This window comes from Oryza glaberrima, chromosome 4 (genome assembly GCF_000147395.1).
Source record: "Oryza glaberrima chromosome 4, OglaRS2, whole genome shotgun sequence".
NCBI classification, from domain to species: Eukaryota; Viridiplantae; Streptophyta; class Magnoliopsida; order Poales; family Poaceae; genus Oryza; species Oryza glaberrima.
This window is the reverse complement of record NC_068329.1, coordinates 15,783,380-15,807,252: the sequence shown is the minus strand read 5'-3', so window position 1 is coordinate 15,807,252 and position 23,873 is coordinate 15,783,380. Positions and strand designations below refer to the sequence as shown.

The 23,873-nt window shown below is 35.8% G+C and overlaps 2 protein-coding genes across 2 annotated transcripts; both read left to right on the top strand.

Moving 5' to 3' along the window:
- Window positions 1-183: 183 nt before the first annotated feature.
- Window positions 184-5,861, top strand: LOC127769769 (uncharacterized). Its single transcript, XM_052295396.1, has 4 exons — window positions 184-516; window positions 5,147-5,266; window positions 5,511-5,541; window positions 5,743-5,861. The coding sequence occupies exons 1-4, from the start codon at window positions 184-186 to the stop codon at window positions 5,859-5,861; spliced, it is 603 nt and encodes a 200-aa protein (XP_052151356.1).
- A 4,890-nt stretch (window positions 5,862-10,751) lies between these two features.
- On the top strand, window positions 10,752-14,822 carry LOC127770814 (uncharacterized). Its single transcript, XM_052296605.1, has 4 exons — window positions 10,752-11,084; window positions 14,098-14,217; window positions 14,477-14,510; window positions 14,710-14,822. Exons 1-4 carry the CDS (start codon window positions 10,752-10,754, stop codon window positions 14,820-14,822), a joined length of 600 nt encoding a protein of 199 aa, XP_052152565.1.
- Window positions 14,823-23,873: the final 9,051 nt, after the last annotated feature.

Sequence of the window (23,873 nt, the reverse complement as noted above, 5' to 3'; positions counted from 1 at the left end):
GAGCTGTAAAGGTTTGATGTAAATGAGACGCGTTCACATAGGACACATACTATTTTGGAGCCTTATAGGTTCACACTATTTATCTCATAATGAAATTCCTCGTTCAGAAGATATATTCAAGGCTAGGAGATAGACTCTTGCTATATCCCTTTCATTCTGCTATTCCTTTGGGACAATAGATCTATGAGTAGTGAGGCCCTAAAGAGCATAGCCCCGATGAGTGATTCTGAATATGACTCTGATGCGACTCTGACAGACAATCCTTTCGTAGGGATTGATGCAGATTCAGAGGATGAAGAAAATACATCTGCTATGACCCTTCCGCTTGGCAATCAACCACTAGATGTTGTGCCTTTGAATGCCATTCCATTCAGTCAAGTGCAGGCTTTAAATCGGAAAGTGGTTTCGGGTAAAGAAGAGGTTTCTGTTCCTCATTGGTTGAAGGTACAAAAGCTCTACAAAGATGGAGACTGGAAGGTTTCGATTTCTATTAGGGCTAATGGACACAAAGATTGGGTAAGAGAGTCAATCTTACTTTTCTTTATGAAATTCGCTATGTATGGTTCACTTTCTTTCTGCTTTTGATATGTCTAGAGAGAATGTTTATATGCTCTTGAAAAATAACTGTTTGGATATCTCAAGATCTGCGGTAGATTTGGTTCAATCAATTGTGTTTGTGCTTCTTAATTTTCTTTCAAAATATATGGCATACTAAAAATTTAATAAATCTTATATTTTATTTTATTTTTTATATTGACTTGTACAGAACTTCCTTTTCTCCTGAATCCATTGATGATTATGATGTATATTTGATCTAACCTTGCTGAATCATCACATTTGTAATATCTAACAAAGCAAGGTCGGAAGAAACTAAATCTATTCTTGTAGTACCATGTGAAAATTTTCCTGGAGAAATTTGCACCTCATTGCAGTGCAATCATTTCTACTATTAATAGATTTTTTGTCATCTAGTTAGTAGTTGCACACTTGTAAGATGCTTGCATTTACTATAAAATTGAACAATACAATTGATACATGATTATTCAAATTTTGAAAGCTTTGTTGGTATTTGAATAAGTACAATGCGATTATAATACTTACATGACAAAGACAACCTTTTTAAATATATATGCATTTATTGTCATGTCAATCTAGAGCAAGTTAATAGAAATACACCAAGTGATATAGTGGAATGACTAATCCAGTCTAGGCTGAGAAATAGGACCAACACTTTGGGTATAATATTATTGACAAACCATTAAAAGGTTCTTGATTTGTTTTGTATGAATCAAGTAGCATGTTAACCAGGTACATATAGCAATATATGTGGGAGAAATCATCTGTTACTGGTATCCATGTCTATGGGAAATATATATTAGGATGTTTTGATAATAACATCTGTGTGCTATGTTTGACTGTATCTAATATGGGCATCTATGTATAGAAACTACTAGCTGCGGATAGATAAGCATACGAGGGGTGGAGGATTGGTCATTAACTAATACCTATTTATGCAGCAAAAGTCATTTTTTAATACAATTTCACTTTTTATTCCCATTGAAAAGTGGGCCAGTGTAAACTATACATCTCCATTTTTCAAATGGAAACTTCCCAATGTATTATATGCTTTAGTATCGACTAACTAGTTGTAGAATTAGATCAAAGAATTATATAAGGTCGTAGAAATTATTCATAGATAGTTGCTTTATTTAGGCTGTGTTCTTTTGGAGGGGTTGGGAACCCTCCTCTGCACGCAAAACAGAGCGATGGATTAACACACGTCTAATTAAATATTAGCTAAAAACACTCAAAAAATGAATTAATATGATTTTTTAACAGCAACTTTTCTATAGAACCTGCACACATTCTCTTTCCCATTAACACCACATCAGAACCTCCCTATTTGTGATGTATGCAATCACTCTTTTCCTATTTATGGTAGAAAATCACAATGACCTCTAGCCTTCTCTACCATGGAGTTGTTTGTTGTCTGATATGCCATTTGACTGTTGATTGAAGACCCTCGACAATAACTCAGATAATGCTGACATTTCTGGGCTGAGCCAATGAACTATATTATTTCACCCTAAAGAATAGTCCCATGATAATACTGCCACTAGAATTCCATGTAACTGTTTGCTACAGTATTTATCAGGATAAGGAAAGATCGCTTGCAACAAAAATCACCAGAGAACTGACACGCTGCAGACTAGACAAGAGAACTCAAAATCCTTACTGAACCCTAGATGATCCAACTAGTGGTGATATCTGGTTGAAAAACATACCTTTGGTCTACCATCAACCTAGATGCCAGAAGTAGTGTCACAAGCTGGCTTGTGTGCTGATAGCCAAAACTACATGGCCTTGTGAGGCTCCATCGTCGTCATGGACTTGAAGTGCCTAGTGGATGGTAGCTAGTGGTGGCAATGATCTTTCCATAAAATGGATCTTCTTTCCATAAAATGGATCTCTTATACATCTAGAATGTAGGGATGTAAAAGCTGACATGGTCAGCCTTGTTGAGGTTACACACTAACGCATGCTACTATAAGAGCATACACATTAATTGTTCTCCAATTTCTTACTAGTCTAGAAACTATTGATTTCTCATTGGCAAATGGGCTTGCCTGTAGGGCTATGGTATGCATGGCTACTGCTTTGCCATGCCTGCCACACCCAATTGTCATCCCTGCTAGTATTTGGTATTCAAATGTATAATCTGGCATAGACCCACAGTTATATAGGCACTTGGTGGCCCATCATGTGGTGTTGGTGGGATTATTCCCATATGAAAATTAGGTTAGGGCCATCATAAAACCCACACGCTCCAACCATAATATCTCCCGGTTAATCCTTGTACATGAATCGAGGAAAAAAGTGTAAGCGGGGTGCTATGTGTATGTTGTATTGTTCCTCGGAAAAGTTGGGCTACGATTTTGAAGCTAAGTGCTATCAGGTTTTAGGAGCTTTTTATAATTAAGCTAATAGCTATAAAGCTTGCTCTTTTGGTTAGTGTGTTTACTATTGGCAAAAAAAAGAAAAAAAGAAAAAGAGAAAGCCCTAGACAGTTACTTATACTTCTCAAAGAGGTTCCTCCCTTTTGGTATTTTTTTACCATATATTTGACACCAATGCTATTGTGGAACTACGAAGCTTCCACTAGCAAAGAAGGTTAGTTCCTCTTACAATCCTGAATTTACGAGTCTTGTCCTCTAACTCCCTCTTTAATTGCACTAGTATCAGTGTGAGGAACCCAAAGTTAAGCGCTTTAATTCCTAAGCTTCTCAATTTTTAAAGCTCCCAAGGAAGATCAAAGGGCAAAGATTAACCCTATATATAACGTCCGAGAAAAGTCAACTATGACACACTTCCTAGTGAAACAATATCTTGTGAAGCATTTCTTGCTCGTGTTGTAAATCAAAGACGGTGATGTGATACATCAATTCATGTTGTTCTCCTCTTAGTGTTTTTAAAAATCTTTGAATAATCTCTCAAGCTTTTTGGGTATTTTGTGTTGATATAATATGTGACAGTTGTTGCAACTTGGGTCCAAAATTTTTAAAAGGCATCTATGTTTGGAAACCACAACCAAAACTATATTTGGAGTGCTGGTAGTTTTCATCCTGTTTTTTTTGTTGGTTAGAATTGCAAACTTCATTTTCCAGATGCAAGGTTTTATTTGTTGTTCCCGAATTCCAAAATTTTCTATGTTACTAAAATCATCACGTGCAACAAACATTTGACATCATTATGAATGTTCCAAAGAAAATGTTCTTGTTAACATTTGACATATACTTTATCAACTAAATCCACAGAGAAACCAGAACACATAGATGAAGGCTCCCCCCAAACTAAAGTGAGAAATAGCCCCTAATTCAAATTGGGGCAATAAAGATGCCTAAAACATAGCGTTCAAAAATCAGATAATTAATCCACCCAATGAACAAGTATGGTCAATGCTTGCAGTCTAGACCACGGATCCAATTGCAAAGCTTAACTAGATTCTTTTGCAATTGATGACATTGTCCACAGGAACACCCACTTACGCTGCCTAATGTATCAAGTTCAAAGCTTCAAATATAATACCCTCAAGTGCAATATTTTTTCATTCAAGTTCAACATGGTTTAGTTCGACCATATTTGTGTTGTCAACAATATACAAGCATAAGCAACCTCTATTATGAATGTAAACCATGGTTAACACTGGTTCTTTGTTTTTTTATGGTTAATCTGCTGATTGCTTAGCCTTTGATCAACTGTGTGTTAGGAAGGTTGCCTCTGGACTTGCAATATAAGGAACAAATCTAATGTATGGCCTTACAGTGGGTCTTGTGATTTCATTGCATTAGGTCAAGTGGCTGAGGAATTGACCTAGCTAGGCCCATGGAAAAGTGTGATGCTGCTACAGATAGAGTTGCAACATGCCATTTCATCCCGCATCACATATTGAAAAAAGTACTGTAGCATAATGGATACAATTTTAGATGACGATGAACATTACTGGGTTGAGTTGTCTACAAGTATATCATCTAAAATTGTATCCATTAAATTATTCGGATTGCTTAAAAATATCTCCTTGATAGCATGCATATTTTTCTCTACTAGTCCTGGTGCAGGTGCCAAGACTACCGAAATGACTACCCTATTGGAATAAACAAGTTTTGTGCTTCTCACATGAAAAATACATATTCTAGAAAAATATGAAATTATATGCATCGGTCTGATTTAACCTAGTCATTGGAAAGTTAAGTATTAAAAAACCTAGATGGAGTATAAACTGTATAGCACATTGGCTTCTAATTTCGGATAGTTCATTCTTCGGACACCTGCATCATCCTAATGAAGTTCATATGGTATCCACATATTATGAGAAAAGTTTTGTTTTAAAGACAAGCTTGTTCTACATTTTCTCTGATGCCATGGTAAACAAGTAGAGTATGTTGCACATAATTTCATGATCGATGTGCTTTTGTTTGTTTGGTTTTGCCTTTTCCATTTATCTCCGCTTCTCTTCTCAGAGCTTTATAATGTTGAACACATACATGATTATCTCATGCATTATTTTTCTTTTTTACGCCAATTTATTGGTCCTTGAAGTCTCCCTTATAATACATGAATTGCGATTTCATAATACCTTTTATTGTAGTTCTACAATCATCGGGAATACAAAAAAACATTCCGCTCCAAGCCTGAAGTTGAACTATTTATGGAAAGAACCCTGCTGCACGGGACAGATATATTCAACGGACGTAAACTACATAAGAAGGTAGGCGAACACTTATTTTATGCTCATACTAATAATATATAAGACATGTTTTAGTACATTGTTTGATTTACATGTTGCCAGATAAAAATATAAGTACTAAGTCCAAACATCCACCTATTATAGTATAATTAGGTATTTCCAAAAAAAAAAAAAAATCTTGGCCACTTTACATGCTTGTATACATATTGTACTAAATTTTTTTGTAGAAACCCTAATGTTGATATATATTTACTTTTCTTTACAGAAGGCAATGGGATCCTATGGTGAAGGCAGTGGTATGGATTTGAAATATACTATTTCAGAAGCTTACTTCATAAACTAATTAACATTATATACATGTTGTCATTTGGTTTTGTAACATGGTTTTGGAGAATTTACCTCACTCTGTATTACTTGTGTAATTGCATTTGAAATGTTCTATTTTCAACATAGCACTGAAGCTAGTGTTTTGTTTTTACCTAATATTTTGCAATCAGGTGGAAGTACATCTTCCATGGGAGAGAAAAAGAATACCAATACTAAAAGACAGAAGCCCTCGAGTATTGGAGATGACCCTATGATGCTGAAGCCAACTCTGCCTCACGGTTTTGTTTAGTTTCAGTTGGAACTGCATATGTGAACTGGTGAGAGGGAGAGCAACAGAAAATAAACCTAATACTTTGCTACATACCATTTTCATGTTGCCTTTAAGAATAAGTGCACATTGCATCAAACTATTGATGATGCTGCCTAGTTATTGGATGTTTTTTACTTGATGTTTGCTTATGATTTCAGTTCTGTACCTTTAAGCTTGATATATTGGCTACATTGTTCTGTTCAAGTTTATTTGTTGGTAGCAATCATGTGGGTTAGTATTTATGCATGAGAAGCTATTACCAATAATGCTGTTTTTTTATTGGAGATGCATACATCACTTTGCATACATGTGGTCGCATGTACTATATCCATACTTCTTTGCTAGATATGTGTTGTTTAATTGCAAGGTGCTAAATTATAATTTATTTGAAAGTAAATTTTACTTCTTGCAAACAACTCTTTGGTAGAAAGAAAACTTTTTTTTTTGTTTTATTTGTTATAAATTCAATTAGTCATATGTATTGTATTTTTACATAGACTCATTCTATACATTTGATACATCCAAATTTTGAAACCTTTATCTATATACTATTATTAGAGTGCACTTCAGTTTATAGACTCATTTTATATACTGTTGTTACCGTGCACTCCCATTCGAACCCCCCTCTCCTTTTTTTTTAAACAAAAGATTCATGTTGAACCCCCTATACACCATACAACTTTCACTATGGACCACTTTCCTTATATTTTTTTTCACTTTGAACCCTTTTTTATACCATTTTTCTCAAGATCAAACTCACGGGGCAACCATGATCTTTTCTTAAACATACTCCTCTTACTCTCACTACTGTCAGCTTTGCGGGAAAAGGGGGTCCAAAGTGAAACACAAAGGTAACATGGCAGCAGGGAGAGGGGTGTTCAACCTGTATTTTCTCTATTTTCGTCTCTGCCCTCCTTTTTCACCATTTTGCTTCCTTGTGTTGCCTGTCATGATCAGTCTCGTTAGCCACTCGTTAGTTCATAGCAAAACAGTGCAAGAAAAGACCAAATTGCCCCTGCCACTGATTGGCTATATTCATGGAAACTTTTAAAGCACCAATTCACTAGATTATTTGCTCCACATATCCAAAAATATGTTTTCCCGAAAATTTTTCTTCTGCTACATAGCTTATATCATTTATTCAAATCTATATCTTAAGATTATTTTTAAAATATTTAATTAATCTCTAAGATGAAGTGGATAATATGCGACAATAATCCAGTGATAGATCTGTTTCAAATGGGGCAGAAGCATTGCTTGTGTCTATCTTATTGATAAGTTGCAAAAAAAAAATACTTCAATCGTCTTATTCCTCTTTACTGATAAGCTTGCAAAAAAAAAAAAAGTCTTCTTCCTCCTCTGACTGAAGGTCATCATCTCTCTATCCACATTGCTACCAAATCCATAGCCACCGATGGCTAATCTTGTTGGCAACCAGTGAAAACCATACCATCCCGTTGCAAGTGTTCTCTGTCTGGTTTCCCCTATAATTAAGCAGCTTGATCACATATGGTTTATCCATAGGAATTTAAGCCTCATTTGAGCCACCATTGGAATCTGCTGCCACAGGGGCACTGAACCACTTGAGCCATCATTTTTGCTCGAATCATCATTGAAGATGAAGGGTATAACATCAGCATTTGCTAAGAAAACTAGCATGATCTTAATAGGTAATAATGAATGGATGTGACTGGGGTAGCAACTGTGGAATACACTAGAAAAAATTCGTCTAGTGGCAAATAAGGTATAGCCAATTTTGACAGGCAAATAAAAGGAAGTCAGTAACTTTGGATGCCATTTAAGGAATTTTCTCAATTAAATATGTTGAATTTTTGAATGAAAATTTGATAATGGCATTCATTGGTGTTGGTTGTGGATCAGTAACATTTCACCATCAATAGCATGAAGGTGTAAGGAGATATTAATGCTTGCTTATTTATTTATCTTTTGATAAGAATGGTGGATGCTCTATTTGGTGTATGTTAATGCTTAATTTTTTCCTTTTCAATTCCACCTGCATTGACAGTTGTAAGAGTGCGGCCCCATTCGGTAGGGCTCCAAACCCCAATTCCTAGCTCCAAACTCCTACTCTAGTGGGAGCTAGCTCCTGTTGGAGTTGGAGACCTATTGAAAAGTGTTTGGCTAGTTTTTAGCTCTAGATCTGAAAGAAAATGAAAAAAAAAAGCTCGGGCCAGGGCCATGTGGCTTCAGTTGCATGCATAGACTTTTTTTTTTAGTTTTGTTCTGTTGCAAAGAGTGGTAGAAAATCCGAATCGGTTATGCGTGACCTTTCTGGTTTGGTTCCAAGTTATGGATATCATGTAGGCATCTTGGTCATGTATCCCGATATATCTATAAATACCGAGAGATCATCTTGACGTGTTAGAAGCGACAAACAATCTAGGGTTTTGCCATTTCCATTGTGCTGTGGTCTCGCACATTGACTATTCCATCCTGCTCTCTGGTATGCACCTGAGGATAGGAAGAGCAGGTCTCCAACACCTTCGGTTTCAATGTCCTGCAGAAGGAGAGGATGAATAAAGTTTTTGCGAAGCTTTGCATTTAATTGCTCATATTTATTCACCATGGCTCGTCTTCCTTTATGTTCAGGCGCTGCGTGTCATCATATACGAAGTCTTTGTTTTATGTAAATGGGTTAACCTGGGATATCGTTGCTAGATCAGGATCTAGTCTTGTAAATTAGACACCAAAATGAACAATGTAAACTATGAAAGGTTACAAAAACCTTTAAGTGAATCGTTTGCCTACAATGAATAGAATCCCTTCAGCTTGGCAATTTTGTAGTCCTTTCTGGAAATTTACTATACATGCAATTACTCTCGCTAGCTCTTTTTAAGGTATTTCCAGAGGCTCATAAGGTTGTTTAGCTCCACAAATTCAGCAATTCTTTTGAGACTTTTCAGGTGGCTGTAGATTACTAGATGGGGTGCCATTTACAAGGCCTATATACATGGATGTCTCTGTTGTGGATGGGCTCATTATGGGCCTTGCGGTAGCCATCGTCCAGCTGGGTGATGAGGTGGACCAGGCTTAGTGGGGGCAAACCTTTTATTTGTTCCATCTTAGAAAAGTCAGTTACTCCTCTTGAAAAAAGATAAGAAAAGCCAGTTGTCTCACTTTTTGGTTTTTGCTATTGCCTCTAGTGTTCATTTATTCAAGAATTATTCCGTTGTGCAACACATCGCTAGGTACCACGCGCGTGCTACAGGGCTAAAAAAAGCATTAGAAGCTTACTATAGATTATTCATGCTATCCTTTCTCCATGTAGAGGTACATTCAAACCAAGAAAAAAAGAAGGTTGGAAAAATATAACGAAATAAATGTATGGCACGGACACTTCCTAATGTAAGTGTATTCTACATGCATAATGAGTTATGCTAAATTTCGCTCTAGCTGTTGGGACAAATTGCTTTGTAGGTTATGCCTAGCGGCTAGCTATTTATTGGGTTCTAAAGATGTATTACAACTAGTTCCATACACAACATAAATATACAATAAGATTTTAACACTGCATAAATATAAGATAATATATGGGCATATATTGTTTATGTATTTTGTCTAAACATAATTATTTCTAATAAGCTATTTAGTGCATAATATTGGGCATCTGTATAAGCTAAACATTGAGTGTATTAACTGATATATACAAAGCAAGGAAAAATTATGGATGAAAAAAAATATAATGGTGACTGGTGATCCATCTATTATATCTTCTCTCTAAATACTAGCATTTGTTAGAAAATGTGTTGCATCAAACTATGAAAATCAACCATGTATTGCTTGAAGGTACATACATCCATATAAGGAAGAAAAGGTATGATTTTTTTTAAAAATATCCTTTTTCCATAATTTGTGTTTATAAGGTGTGAATTAATTTGCAAAAATATGCCTAACCCGCTTGCTGGGAATGCGAGAACGAGGATTAAGCGCATGCCGGATGCGCGGGACCGATGGTCGGAACGATCATGCATCTTGGAAATGCGGTACCGTGGCGGTATCGCAGGACGGGTCTGTGGTAGTGCGGTGGTTGGCTGGACCGATCGTCATCAGCCCGATCCTGGAAAGTAGGCGCATGACACCGGCCTTGGTCACACAGAACTGTTACGCAGAACTGAATCGGTACCGCAGTTTGGGCATGCGGGACCGAAGCGGCGCCTCTATTCTGCGCGATCGAGGGTGCGCTGGCCCGGTCCCGCGGTGCATAGCGCACGCGCACAGCCACCGCGCGGGACCGACTCGGTTCCACACCTTCAGCCCGCGCGACCGAGCCGGTCCTGCACATCCAGTATGTGGCACCATGTTCCCGCACTGCCACACCATGCTTTCATCCCGTTCCCGCGTTCCCAACGTGCGGAGGTGGTATATTTTCGCCAAATTTCCCCACACATGTATATAAATACAAATTATGAAAAAAATAGGTATATTTTCAAATTTTATTCGAAAAGGTATATCACATTAAATGATATCTCCATACAAGGAACATAATAACTATCTCATTAAATAGCATATCTCTATAAGGAAGAAATTATGTGTCATATTAAATGCTAGGATGATGTAAGGAATATAATATGTGGCATTAAATGGTGTTTCCTTGTATGGAGGGTGGAGGATGATATGCATATCTCAATTAAATGTAAAAACTTTAATATATCATTATCATAGCACGGCACTAGCTGACAAGGTTAGCTGCCAAGGTTTAGACTACCTGAGATGTCTTCACAACAGTTATTTTGAAGCTTATCATGTTTACACTATTTATGTCAGAATAATATTTCTCTGCAGAACAGTTTGAGAGTAGCATATAGTCTCATCCTATCCCATTCTATTGTACTATTCGTTCGTAGATCCATGAGTAGTGAGGCCCCGAAGGGCGTAGCCCCCATGAGTGGATCTGAATATGACTATGATGAAACTCTGTCAGACGTCCCTTTCATAGGGAGTGATGCAGATTCAAAGGATGAAGGAAATACATCTGCTGTGACCTTCCCGCTTGGCAAACAACCATTGTATGTTGCACCTTTGAATGCCATTCCATTTAGTGAAGTGCAAGGTTCAAATCGGAAAGAGGTTTCAAGTAAAGAAGTAGTTTCGATTCCTCAATGGTTGAAGGAACACAAGCTCTACAAAGATGGAGACTGGGAGGTTTCAATCTCTGTTAGGGCCACTGGACAAAAAGATTGGGTAAGTGATTCAATCTTACTTTTCTTTATCAAATTTGTTACACAGGCTTCACTTCCTGTCTAAAGTAAGTGTTGATATACTTTTGAAAAAAAAGTGTTTGCAACTTATCCTAAGATCTCTAGCAGATTTGTTTTTTGAGTTTATGCTTCTTGATTTTCTACCAGAATTTAAGACGTACTAGCAATTAATAAATACTTTTTTATTTAGTTTTCTATATGGACTTGTACATAACTTCCTTTGCCTTTTCATTCTACCAATGAATATGTGCTGCATCTAATTTGATCTTGTCATATTATTGCATTAGCAATATCAAACAAAACAGGCTTGGAGGAAATTAAAGCTACTTTTATTATCATTTGAATTTTGCAAGAAAAATTTACACCTCTAACAATGTAATCGTTTATACTATTAATATAATCTTGTAATCTATTTAGGAGCTTCCATTCATACATGATTATTGAAATTTTAAAGTATTTGCAAGGTACTTGATAAGAACAATGCTATTATAATAATTGCATAATAAATACATTGTTTTTAATATGTGCATTTATGTTCATGGCACTCAAGAAAGAGTTAATAGAAATACACAAATGACATGGTGAAATGACTAATCCATTCTCCTCTTAGAAATAAGATCAACGATTTTGGTCCAATATTAGACTCTTCCTACTACTACAAATTGGGACATGTGGTTTATTTAGATTTATTGTATGTCTAATCCATGCCGTTGCTATATTTTGAGAGGAGTCCTAGGTATGGAGAAAGAGAGATAAGTGTAATTAACACTTGCCCAAAGATAGATAGATAGAGAGAGATTGTTATAAACCCTAGCAATAAATAGCATGTCCAAATTATACCAGAGTTCCGAAATCTAGATCTTGTTAATTCACAACTTGTTATCACCATTAATTAGTCATTACGTCTTATATCTGAGGTCTCAAATTAGACATGGTATAACAATGGTGGTTGAAACAATAAGGTAGACAAGCTAATGCGCATTGCCAGACGGTTGATCATCGCTTGGATTGTCCGGAGCCGTTTATGGACAATTGCAGTTGTTCAGTCTGATGCCAATTGGATTGTTAAGTCCTTTATAGCCCACGGCTATAATATTGTTTGCGGGAAAGGTTGGGCCATGATTTTGGAGCTAGGTATTACAAAATATTTGGGTTTAGGAGCCTTGTACATGGTACAAAGCCTCTTCTTATGGTTAGTTTATTTGGTTTTGGAAAAAAATACACACACACACACACACACAGAGACACACAGACACACACACACACACACACAAAAACACACATATAACTTATAATTCTTGAAGAGGTTAATCCCTTTTGATGTTTTTTACATATAAAGTTGACATCAATCCTAGCTATTGTGGAACTACAAAGTTTCCATTAGCAATGAAGGCGACCTCCTCGTAATATCCACAATTTATAAGCCTTGTCATCTAATTGCATCTTTAATTGCACAAACATCAAGTGTGAGGAACACAAACTTAAGTGCTTTATTTCTTGAGGAACTTAAGTGCTTTATTTCTTGAGGATAGCAAGCGTGTAAAGATCCCAAGCAAGATCAAAAGCAAGGTTAACCCTACGTACATCCTCCAATGCATGTCAACTGGCATGACAATGCAAAGACACTTGCCTCATAAGGAAACTATGTGTTGTGAAGCATTTCTTTTCTAGTGTTGACAAGCCAAGGTTGTGATGTGTGAGACATCAATTCATATTGTAATCCTCTGGAGGATTTTAGAAACCTTTGAAATCTCTCTAGCTTTCCTAGGTCTTTGGTGTTAATCCGATATATGATAGTTGTTTCAACTAGGATCCAATTTTTCAAAAGGCCGCTATGTTAAGGAAACCACAATAAAAACTATATTTGGTGTGTTTGCTACTTCCTCCGTTTCACAATGTAAGTCATTCTAGCATTTTTCACATTCATATTGATGCTAATGAATCTAGATAGATATATATGTCTAGATTCATTAGCATCAATATGAATATGGGAAATACTAAAATGACTTACATTGTGAAACGGAGGGAGTAGTTTTCAACCAGTTTATTTTGGCAAGAATACCAACTTTTCTTTTCCAGATGCAATTTTTTTTGTGCCAAAATTCCTCAACCACTTGACCTATTGCAATGAACTTACATGGTCCACTCTCAGGCCGTTCATTGGTTCTACTCCTTAAAAGGCAAGTCCTAATGCAACCTTCCTATCCCATAGTTGCAAGGTTGGGCAATCAACTTATTAAAAAAAAAAGGAGGAACTAGCGTTGAGCTTAGTCTAGATTCATATAGGTCGTTTATGCTTGCAGATTGTTGACAGCCAACATGAATATGATCGAACCAAGCAGTGTTGAAGTTGAGGGGATTTGAAGCTTCAAACTTGATAAATTGGGAAAGAATCTATAGTTAAGATATGAAGTTGGATCGATGATATAGTCGTCCAAAAATTGAGCATACTTGTTCACTGGGTGGATCAACTATCTTAATTTTAAACGCTTTATATGCTTTATGCATCTTTATTGGCCCTATTTGAATTCAGGCCATTTGCTCACTTTACTTACATAAACTCATCTGAGTGGTAATGTGTATTGAAAAACCTAGATGGAGTATAAACTCGATAACACACATTCTTCTAATTTCAGATGTATCAATTCAAGTGCTTATAGTTTATTTTTCAGATATTTGTATGATCCTAGTGTAGTTCATATGGTATCCACATTATGAGAAGAGTTCTAATTTGAAAACATGCTTTTTCTATTTTTTTAGAAGCCACTATAAACAAGTACAGTGTGCTACACATAATTTCATGATGGATGTGCACTTGTTTGTCTGTCTTTGCTTTTCTCTCTATGCCTGCCTCTCTTCTCACAGCTGTAGATGAATGTTGACCGTGTACAAGATTGTCTCATGCATTTTTTTTTTAATTTTCATGTCAATTTACTATACCTTGAAGTCTCCCTCATAAGATATGAACTGTGATTCCATGATATATTTTATTGTAGTCCTACCATCATCGGGAATACCAAGCAACAATCCGCTCCAAGCCTGAAGTTGAGCTATTTATGGAAACAACCCTACAAAACGGGACGAATATATTCAAAGGACGAAAACTACAGAAGAAGGTAGGCGGGAATTTATTTTATGCTAACTCTAATTATACATGTGTCATATTTTAGTGTATTATTTAATTACATGCTGCCAGAAAAGATGTGCTTAAATTTAAAAGTAAGTACCAAATCCAATCATCCACTTATTGATGTATAATTAGGTATTTGAAAAAAAAAATCTAGCCCACTTTTTTTTTTTTGCTTTTTATACATTATGTACTAACTTTATTTGTACAAACTCTAATCTTGATATATCTTTTATTTTTCTTTTTAGTGGAGAATGGATTCCTGTGCTGAAGGCAGTACTGGTAAGAATTTGAAATATATAATTTTGGAAGCTTACTTCACAAACTAATTAACAATTATATCTATGCTGTTATATGGTTTGTAATTTGGTTTACAAAACATTATGTCACTCTCTATTGTTTGTGTAATTGCATTTGAATATTTGTTTTCAATGGAGTACTGAAGCTAGTGTATTCATTTTATCCAACATTTTGAAATCAGGTGGAAGTAAATCTACCAAGCGAAAGAAGATTAATTCCAGTACTGAGAAAAAGAAGCCCTTGAGTATTGGAAATGAACCTTTGAAGCTCACACTGCCTCACGGTTTTGTGTAGTTTCTTCTTGAACTACATATGTGAATTATTGGGAGGAAGCAACAACAAATAAATCTATTACTTGGCTACAGACCATGTTCATGTTACCTTAATAAGTGCACACTGCATCAAAACAGTTGACATTGCTTCTCAATTATCCGTTGTTTTTCCTTGATGTTTGCTTATGACTTGATTTCTGTACCATTAAGCTTGATATTCTGGCTACATTTTTCTGTTCAAATTTCACATTGGTCGGTTGCAACTATGTTGGGTAATATCGAGTTTATTGCATGAGTGGCTATTACCAGTACTTTTATTCTTTTTATCGGAGATGCATACATTAACTTGCATGTACTATATGCATACTTCTACTATTTGATATATTTGAGCAAACTAGCTGAATATGTCTTGCTAGATTGCACGGGGCTAAACTATAGTTTTTACTCTAAATATTACTCATTACACACAACTCAACTCTTCTGCAGAAATCAAACTTTATTTTATATATTTGATAAAGTTTATTACAAATTCAATTTGTCGTTTGAAATGTATTTTACATGTAAAATTTAGTCTATATATTTGATATTGTATTTTTATTTTTTTGCTTTATATACAGCTATTACAGTGACTTTCAGTTTGAACCCTTTTTATTTACTAAAGTTTCGTAATAAACGCACTATAGCCCTAGCTTTCCCAATGGACACCCTTTTACTCTTTTCCTCAAGCTCGAACTCATTGTGCAACCATGATTTCTTCTTGGACACACTCCTCTTACTTCCACTACTACACTGTTCTGCCACTTTCATAGAGCCAGCAGATTCACAGGAAAAAGTGTGTGTATGTGTGTTGGAAGGGAGGGGGTGTGACCCACCGGGCCACCACACTAACCTCTATTTTGAGGCAAGCTATTTGTTTTAAATTAGATCATTATAACTAGCGTACAAAGTCGTGCATTCATGCAACTTTAACCTCCCTCTATACTAAATGTTTGTATAATTTGGGGTTTTTAAACATATATTGACGGTTCATTTGTATTATTTTCAAATGATTCATATGTAAATAAAATGTTATGGTTAGTGCAACGGATATGGTTAGGATTCGTATTCATCTTTTCCGTCACAGTTTCCCTCTACTTATTCACTCAACAAAAAACTTCTAATTTTTCGTTTGCACTTTAGCTGCCGCTTTTCCACCAAATCACTAATGGCTATGTCCATTGTTGTAGGATCCCTTTATCTTCCAATTATACTAGCCTATGATGTCGCGCGTTCGCGCGACTTGAACAGCTATGTTATATGTGTATATTAGCATGTAATTTAAATTGGCATCAGTAAAGAACATTTCATTATGTTAAGTATCGTCTTAAGAAAAGTGTAGTTGATCTTGCATTTTAAAATTTGAATGTAGGAAAAGTATTAGGCTTTTCTGTCCGTCTCTCTTTTCTTTGCTCGCTCGGATGACCTAAAGTTAATTGTTTTTACAAATCAAATTTTAAATGGTCAAATTTCAAAATTAGCTTCATTTCTTATTTAGCCATGTATCTACCATCCAGTATAAGTCACAGTCAACTTAACTTTGTATCAAATGAGTAAATATTTGCTACCTATGATCACTTTATCTCTTAATATTAATTAAACTTTGTCAAATATGCTCATCAGTTGTGACCTGAAAACATATAGATAGATGAAACACTCATTCTTATAAGCCCAAGCTATTAGCTTTTATGCTTAAGAGGTGACCCAAAGTACAACATTAAAATCATAGCAAATTTCATTAGTATGCCTATGTGATAGAAAATTTTAGTATGCCTACATATGTCATAACAAATTCTAGTTCTTAGGCTAATTCTTTGACATTAAAGTTATAGTAGTAATTTTGGAATAGTAGGTTATAAGGATTATCTATAGATAAAATATAAGCCTATAAGCTGAGAATCCGTTTAATTTCAGATGATCATTTGTAAATAAAGATGAGGTTTTATTTGTAAAACAATTTTTACTGTAGTGCAAAATTGCATCACATGCCACAAGCCAGCCGTCGCTGCCCCCCCCCCCCCCCCCCTCTCTTTTCAATGCTACTTTTCTTTCTTTGCTCTAGAGATCTCCCTCTCTCTCATTTTTGAATTGTTCGGATGCTCTCTGAATTGCTGGAAGGATATGGAAGTTCATCATCCCTGTTTTTTCCTTATAATCCAATGGCTCAACTCCCTTTATCTCTATTTTGTCTTTTTTCTTGATCTAATGGCTATAGTTCACCGGATGATGTGGCTCATCCTAGTAGCATTTTGGAATTCACTTTTCACTATGTAAGATACGATTCTATTCATTCCCCATTTTAGCAATTTTTTTACTTGGATATTTGTTCACAAAATGCATTTGGTAGTATACACATATAAATTTATCATGGATCTGAAAAAATAAATATTTTCATGTAGTTTTCATTGATTATGGTTATAGAATTCTACTATTAATCATCTGTTCATGAATATTATAGGTTTTTGTTTGAGTAAAATTAGGTATCATAATCATAGCTATAATATAAGCTGTTTTGAGATGTTACTTTTTTTTCCCACAGTTTTGCAATATTTAAATGTGGGCCGGATCAAATCGTTGATGGTCATAGCGTTGCATGTTCTTTTTCTTTAGATGTTCTGGCTATCTCCCACGTATGAGGGAATCAAGATTTAGGCATTAGGGAGGCTCTAGAAAACTCTAGAAGATCAGACCAACCAGTTTTGCTTTTTTTTTTTTCCACCGATCTGATCATACGATATCCTCCCTGCTTTTTGATGATCAGATGGCACACATTTTTTGCTGACGTGAATCAATAGGGTAGAGCTTTGAGATTCATCATTCACTGATAGAGATTTGAACGCACCACACGTCTATTTTTTTTCTTTTTCTACGATCAATTGCGGATAGCTTACCTGGCATTGGCTAGCTGTTCTTTTTTGTTTACCTTTTTTGGGTCATGTTTGTTAGATGGTTCTGTAGGGGATATAGGCTGTGTTTGATACCAGGAGTTCTCAACTCCCCCTCTCGTTTTTCGCGCGCACGCTTTTCAAACTACTAAACGGTATGTTTTTTTGCAAAAAAGTTTATATACGAAAGTTGCTTAAAAAATTCATATTCATCCATTTTTGAAAAAAAAAGCTAATACTTAATTAATCAAGCGCTAATGGACCGCTCCGTTTTCCGTGCGTGGGTGATGGGTTCCCAACACCCACCACCGAACACAGCCTAAGCTTTTGTCACGTTGGGTTTTAAGTACTGAGAATGTTTTGATCTCTCTGCATGGATATGATTAAATTGTGTAAGCTAGAGAACTCAACCTTTACCTGTTTCGTTTTGTTTTTTCTGTTTTAGTTGTAAAATACTTTGTTCTGTTTTGGCTTTCGACCAAAAGCCGGGAATAGAAAAGTTACATGTTTTCTAAAAAAAAAACTTGTGGTATTAATCCTAGAAGTGGCATCTAGTTCTGCAAACTTACCTTTAAAATGTTTCCATTTTTCATCAAAGTGTTGTATTTGTGTTAATATATTCCCACCCTAAGTGATAGGTGTCGAGAAGGGCAGCAGAAGCGGCTCACTCCCTGTCAAAACTAGTTGAAATTCACCCAATTGGAATGGAGAATTGGCACCAGCAGGGGATTGTAGTGGGAAAAATGGCTACTTAAATTTTGAAGAAGACCAATATCACATTGTACCAAATTAAAAAGAAACAATGCAGGAGGAAATAGATATATAGGCCAAGGTTGGTGGGAAATTTATTCTAACAAGGTGAAAATATTATAAATTCAGCACAACGAAATGGAGAAATCAAGAATTTGCATGCAACGTAACACATAATTGAAATCACTAGAAAAGGCAGAGTTTTCTAGGATTTCTCTCTGAAATTTCAACCATTTAAATTCCTTTGTTCATGTGACTCACTGAAACATGGAGCTATTTAACCATTTATCCTCTAGCTATTCAACCAGTTCTTTAATCGGAGAAAAAATAACTTAATTAGTGCAAACAAATTCCTTTGTTCATTTGACTCACTGAAACATGGAGCTTCAACCATGAGTCTTTTATACACTTGGTACAACTTAGACACGCATGCATGGTTGTTGTTCTTAATACTCCTTCCGTTTTTAAGTAGATGATACCGTTGAATTTTAAACGCATTTGAACCATTTGTTTTATTAAAAAAATTATGCAAATGCATAATATATAAATAATAATTCAAATACTTTTAGTGATAAAACAACTTACAACAAAATAAATAACAATAAAAAAAGAATTGAATAAGACGAATGTTCAAACATGCATTTAAAAGTCAGCGACATCATCTATTAAAAATAACAGAGGTAGTATATGCTCATCCATGTTGTTTCCAACACAGGCAACACAATTCTGTCCTGCACATTAGGTCATTACCAACAATCCTCGAAACTCTTGAGTGTAGAGTAGAGCTTTTCAATGTGAACAACGTAGCCACGCAGGATCAAAATGATCAGCCTTGTTAGTTGTTACCATAGCGGTGGAGAGTTAGTATATATATTTTTTATAGGGATCGAAGTTAGTATTTTTTTTTTTCATAGAGAAACATTGTCAGCGCAATGAACAATGTGGTAAACCAAAACATTGTCATAGGCGTTCAGTGCTTCTTAACATGGCTCAGGTCCCCATTGATATCCCCATGTCTCCTATTCCATATGGTTATTCAGATCTTTAATAGGCCTCCCATTTTCATTCTTATTCCATCATTATGCCGTGTGCAAAGAGCTGCATACAAATTGCTAGCAGATGGTGTGTATATGGTGAGATGCACGTAGGTTTACTTCTGGCCTTGAGCACATATAAATAATCCAAAATTTGATATGCTATAAAGGTATACATGCAATGTGATCACCATGCATCACTTTGAGCATCGTTCAATATTTAAAAAGCTTTCATTATAGTCTCAGTCCTTTCAGCATAACTTGTGAATTGTGATTGTGTACATTAGAAGCATATATAATAGTTATGACTAAATTAAACGCTGTACTCAAGGAGGTACTGTGACACTACACACTTCATGTCGATTCTTGGTATATCTGATATCTGATATCCCATGCCTCAACATTAGAATTGGACTGGAATGCATGAAAAGTTAACACTAAACTTCTCTAATACTCTAGTGAGTTCATCCAACCACTACTACAAAACAACACATCGATGTCGGTTGGGAACCATTCTTTGGTGCTGGATTGGCAACCGGCACCCGTCAACAGTATAGATGAGACGCCTTGTTAGTGACAGTTCTAAATCTAGCACTAATAACACCTTATTTGTGCTGGTTCTAAGAATGGCACCTATAGAGGTGCACCCGTTTTTTATTCTTTATTTTTGCGGGCACGAAAAAGACCAAAAAAATATTTTGTATTTTACTAAGCATCTACACATGATCACAATTCGGTTCCAACAACTTACAAGATTTTCACACCATTTTCATGAGCACGGGGTTATTAGAAGGGTTTGAACATTTGTATCCTAACCATCTCACCTAGAAACATTTGTTGTCTTGGAAGCAAATACTATTCTTTTTAGACTACTCTCATCTAAAACTTACAATCCATATTTAACACCATAGATGAGCTCAAACAAAAATTTTGTCACCTACAAAATTGTAGAATTTGTTTCAATCCGAGATCTTTAGAAATTTCAAAAATTTACTTATCCAGATAGTTCTGAGAACTTATAATACCTTTTTGACATCCAAACAACGTCAAATCAAAAGGTCATTAACTATAAAGTTGTCAATCTCGTCGAGCTCTACAAACGTAATATAAAATTTATCTTCATCTGACTTTATATGAAACCTTAATACAAACATATGAATGGTGTCATCATCGGTTCCCGTCTTTATTGTCAACAGGCACCTACCAGCACATATGTAGTGTTCATATGTGCCAGCTCACAATAAAAACTAACACCTGTTGTGCTGTATTCATATGCACTAATTTATTATAATAATTGGTACCTATGTGATATTCATAGGTACCATTTTATTATAAGAACCGTCACCTTTTTGGGGACTGTTGGTGCCTGCCGGTACTCTTCAGCTTCCGGCACCACTAGACGGGGCAGCGGAACGTTGGTGATCTCCCACCTGCTGGACAGCACTGCACCATCTCCAGCTTCTCCATGCTATCCTGTTCCAGTAGCATCTCTTCTCACGGCTTGGCCTGCTGCTGATATGCCTTGACACAATTCGTGCTCAGTGTTCCTTCTCCTTTGAAAAAAATATAAATCGAGCATATGTTTTAAGAAGTTAACATTGTTTTGAAACTTGTTGAGTTGCTATTACTAATAAGCTAACAACATATATATCTGTATTTAGTACCACACAATAGACTTTGTTGGATCTGTACTAGAAGGCAGTTTCATATGTTATTTTCATAGTTGTTAATGATATGTTGTGAAAGAAAAGTAGTCGTCAAAGTTTAACGTTGGAGACCGTTTCAGAAGCTAATATATCATTTTTTTCCTAAGTGGAGAGAAGGGATTAAAGTTAATATGGTCTTTGATTACATTGCATTTTGATTAGATAGTTGAGGGATAGGATTGTCAATGAGAGCATTAAATTAAGGAGCACAACTATTGGGCCTATAGAACTTTTGTCAACATGATGAACAACTGAGTGCTTACTAGTAATAACTATCGAGGTTTTTTCTCTGTTTTTTGGGCTGGTACCTAGTACACAAGGAGAACGAGCACTAATAACGTCATTATCGAGGAGAACATGACATGATGACAACAATTGTTTGAGTAGTCCATCTTCTGCTAGGGACTTTCTTCAATTGTTCTTTTTATCAAACATAAAGGTTATTTTGCATTTCCACATTGTTTTCGTCCCACCATTTTTCACATGTAAGGAATTAGCCGTAGCCATATATTTTTTTGCATAATATCTTTTTGCTATTAAATTTATTTTTAAGAATACGCAAGAATGTCAGAAATTTCGCATCTTCTTTAAGATAACAGAAATCTACTGCATAATTTACATACACGTGTAATTCCAGTTTTGTGAGAAATACGGTAAAAGAAATTTCTCTTACAATACACATTTACTGAGCAGGAGAGCCATGGAGGCGGCTGGGCAGCAGCATTGTTGATACAAGCTGGTGGCCGCCCAGCCTGGAAGCTGAATCTGCGGGTTTGATATGCTCCTTTCTCAGGTTTCGCGAAATTTCTACAAAGGACGTCGCGGTTGCAGAGACAAACTCGTAATTTATTTTCTGATGTCTGTTATCTCTAAAGGTTAAGGATCTTGTGCCATTGCTTTTATATTTCCTTTGCTTCTGCAGTGCATTTCGTTCGTTTTTTGTGGAATGAAAAACACCAAGGCACCAAGCTACTATTATAATGGATATATGGTACATTCGGTATTGTAGTCAAATTTGTCGACGAGTGATACTCGTGGACCGGATGAGTTGAGTATTGAGGTACGTTAGAATAAGGGTCTACGTAGTACGACATCAAACAGACAAAAGACAAAGATTATACTGGTTCAGATCCCTTGTCAGGTAATAGCCCTAGTCCAGTTTATATGCGATTTATGACGATGAGGAGAGATTACAAAGAGAGTAGTCGAGACAGATGATACCGACGAGATCGTAGTCGAGGGATTCGACGAGATCTCCCGGCGACTTGGCTCCGCGTACTCCGGCTTCGTAAACTATGGTGGGTGTGTTGGCGATTGAATTGGATGTCCTTCACCCTTCCCTGGGGGTCCTTTTATGCCGTGGATCATCTTGACCCCAAGAAAGATCTAAGGATATTTGATCTGGTATGGCATAACAGAAACTCTATCCCCTCCGAGTAGGATTTTGGAAATCACTTGATTCGTAGAGATATTTTCCGTAATTTGGGACGGATTCCAAACGATATATACAGGAACAATCCGTGTACGCGAAGGTATACCTTATCGGTATATTCCATGAATCGTAGGAAAGAAGGTATGCCTTATCCGTAACCTTGACAAAATTGTTCCACACTCCATCTACAAATAGAGTTTAATGTTCTATATGGTTTATATAGTTGCAACTAATTATGCTAAACACATGCTTAGTATCAGTTTTTACGGAAACATCATCACATATATTAATTCCTGGGTAGTTAAATGGAGTATCAATTAATTGAAAGGTTATTCAAAAAAATATTATTCATTTTATACGGGCATAAATATGAATTAATTAAAACCCTAGAGACTTAATGTACAAATATGATTTGTTCATATGTATTTGACATGTCTCGGTAGATCAGTAGAGCGAAAGATTGAGCTGGTTAGTCATTATTACTCCACAAATTGAGTAACATTTATAACAGTTTTTTTTTACTTTATATAGGAACTGTGGATGGAATTAATTTGAACTTCTGCCATTTATTTTATTTGTAAAAATCTCACAAAAACTGCATGGCAACTAAAATTCCTTCATCTCACTTACATATGCTATCTCTATATCTAGAAATAGTGCTTTCCCACAGTGCATGTTCAACGTCCATAAGGATAACTTGTCTGTACTTCTCTATGTAGGATGATCTCATGATTGATTGAGGAATTCTAATGTTGTCATCTACTGATAAAAAGGTTGGAGAAAGTGCTTGGGTTGTTTGGATATTTGGTTCTAACTAATTGTTTATCAACTCCTATTATTTTTACAAAAGATAAAAAGCTTAGAGAAAGTGCTTGGGTTGTTTGGATATATGGTTTAACTAATTGTTTATCAACTCCTATTATTTTTACAAAAGCTCTAAACTGTAAGGAGAAATCTTACAATATATATTACAGTTCATATATAGGGTGTTCTATATGGGCATCCAAAGTCACGCAACGCATGACTATAAGTGGCTAGTTAATTTGTTTGGAGATAAATAAAGTGCATAATACATGCATGACCATCAATCTCTTCATCTGTATCTGTTGCTGGTTTAGACACAACGACACACAAATGGAATGACATCGAAGGAAGAAGAAAGAATGGCGCATGCTTTTTATAAATTAAGTAGATTAGTTTATTTTGTTGCACCCCTATCACCTATATATA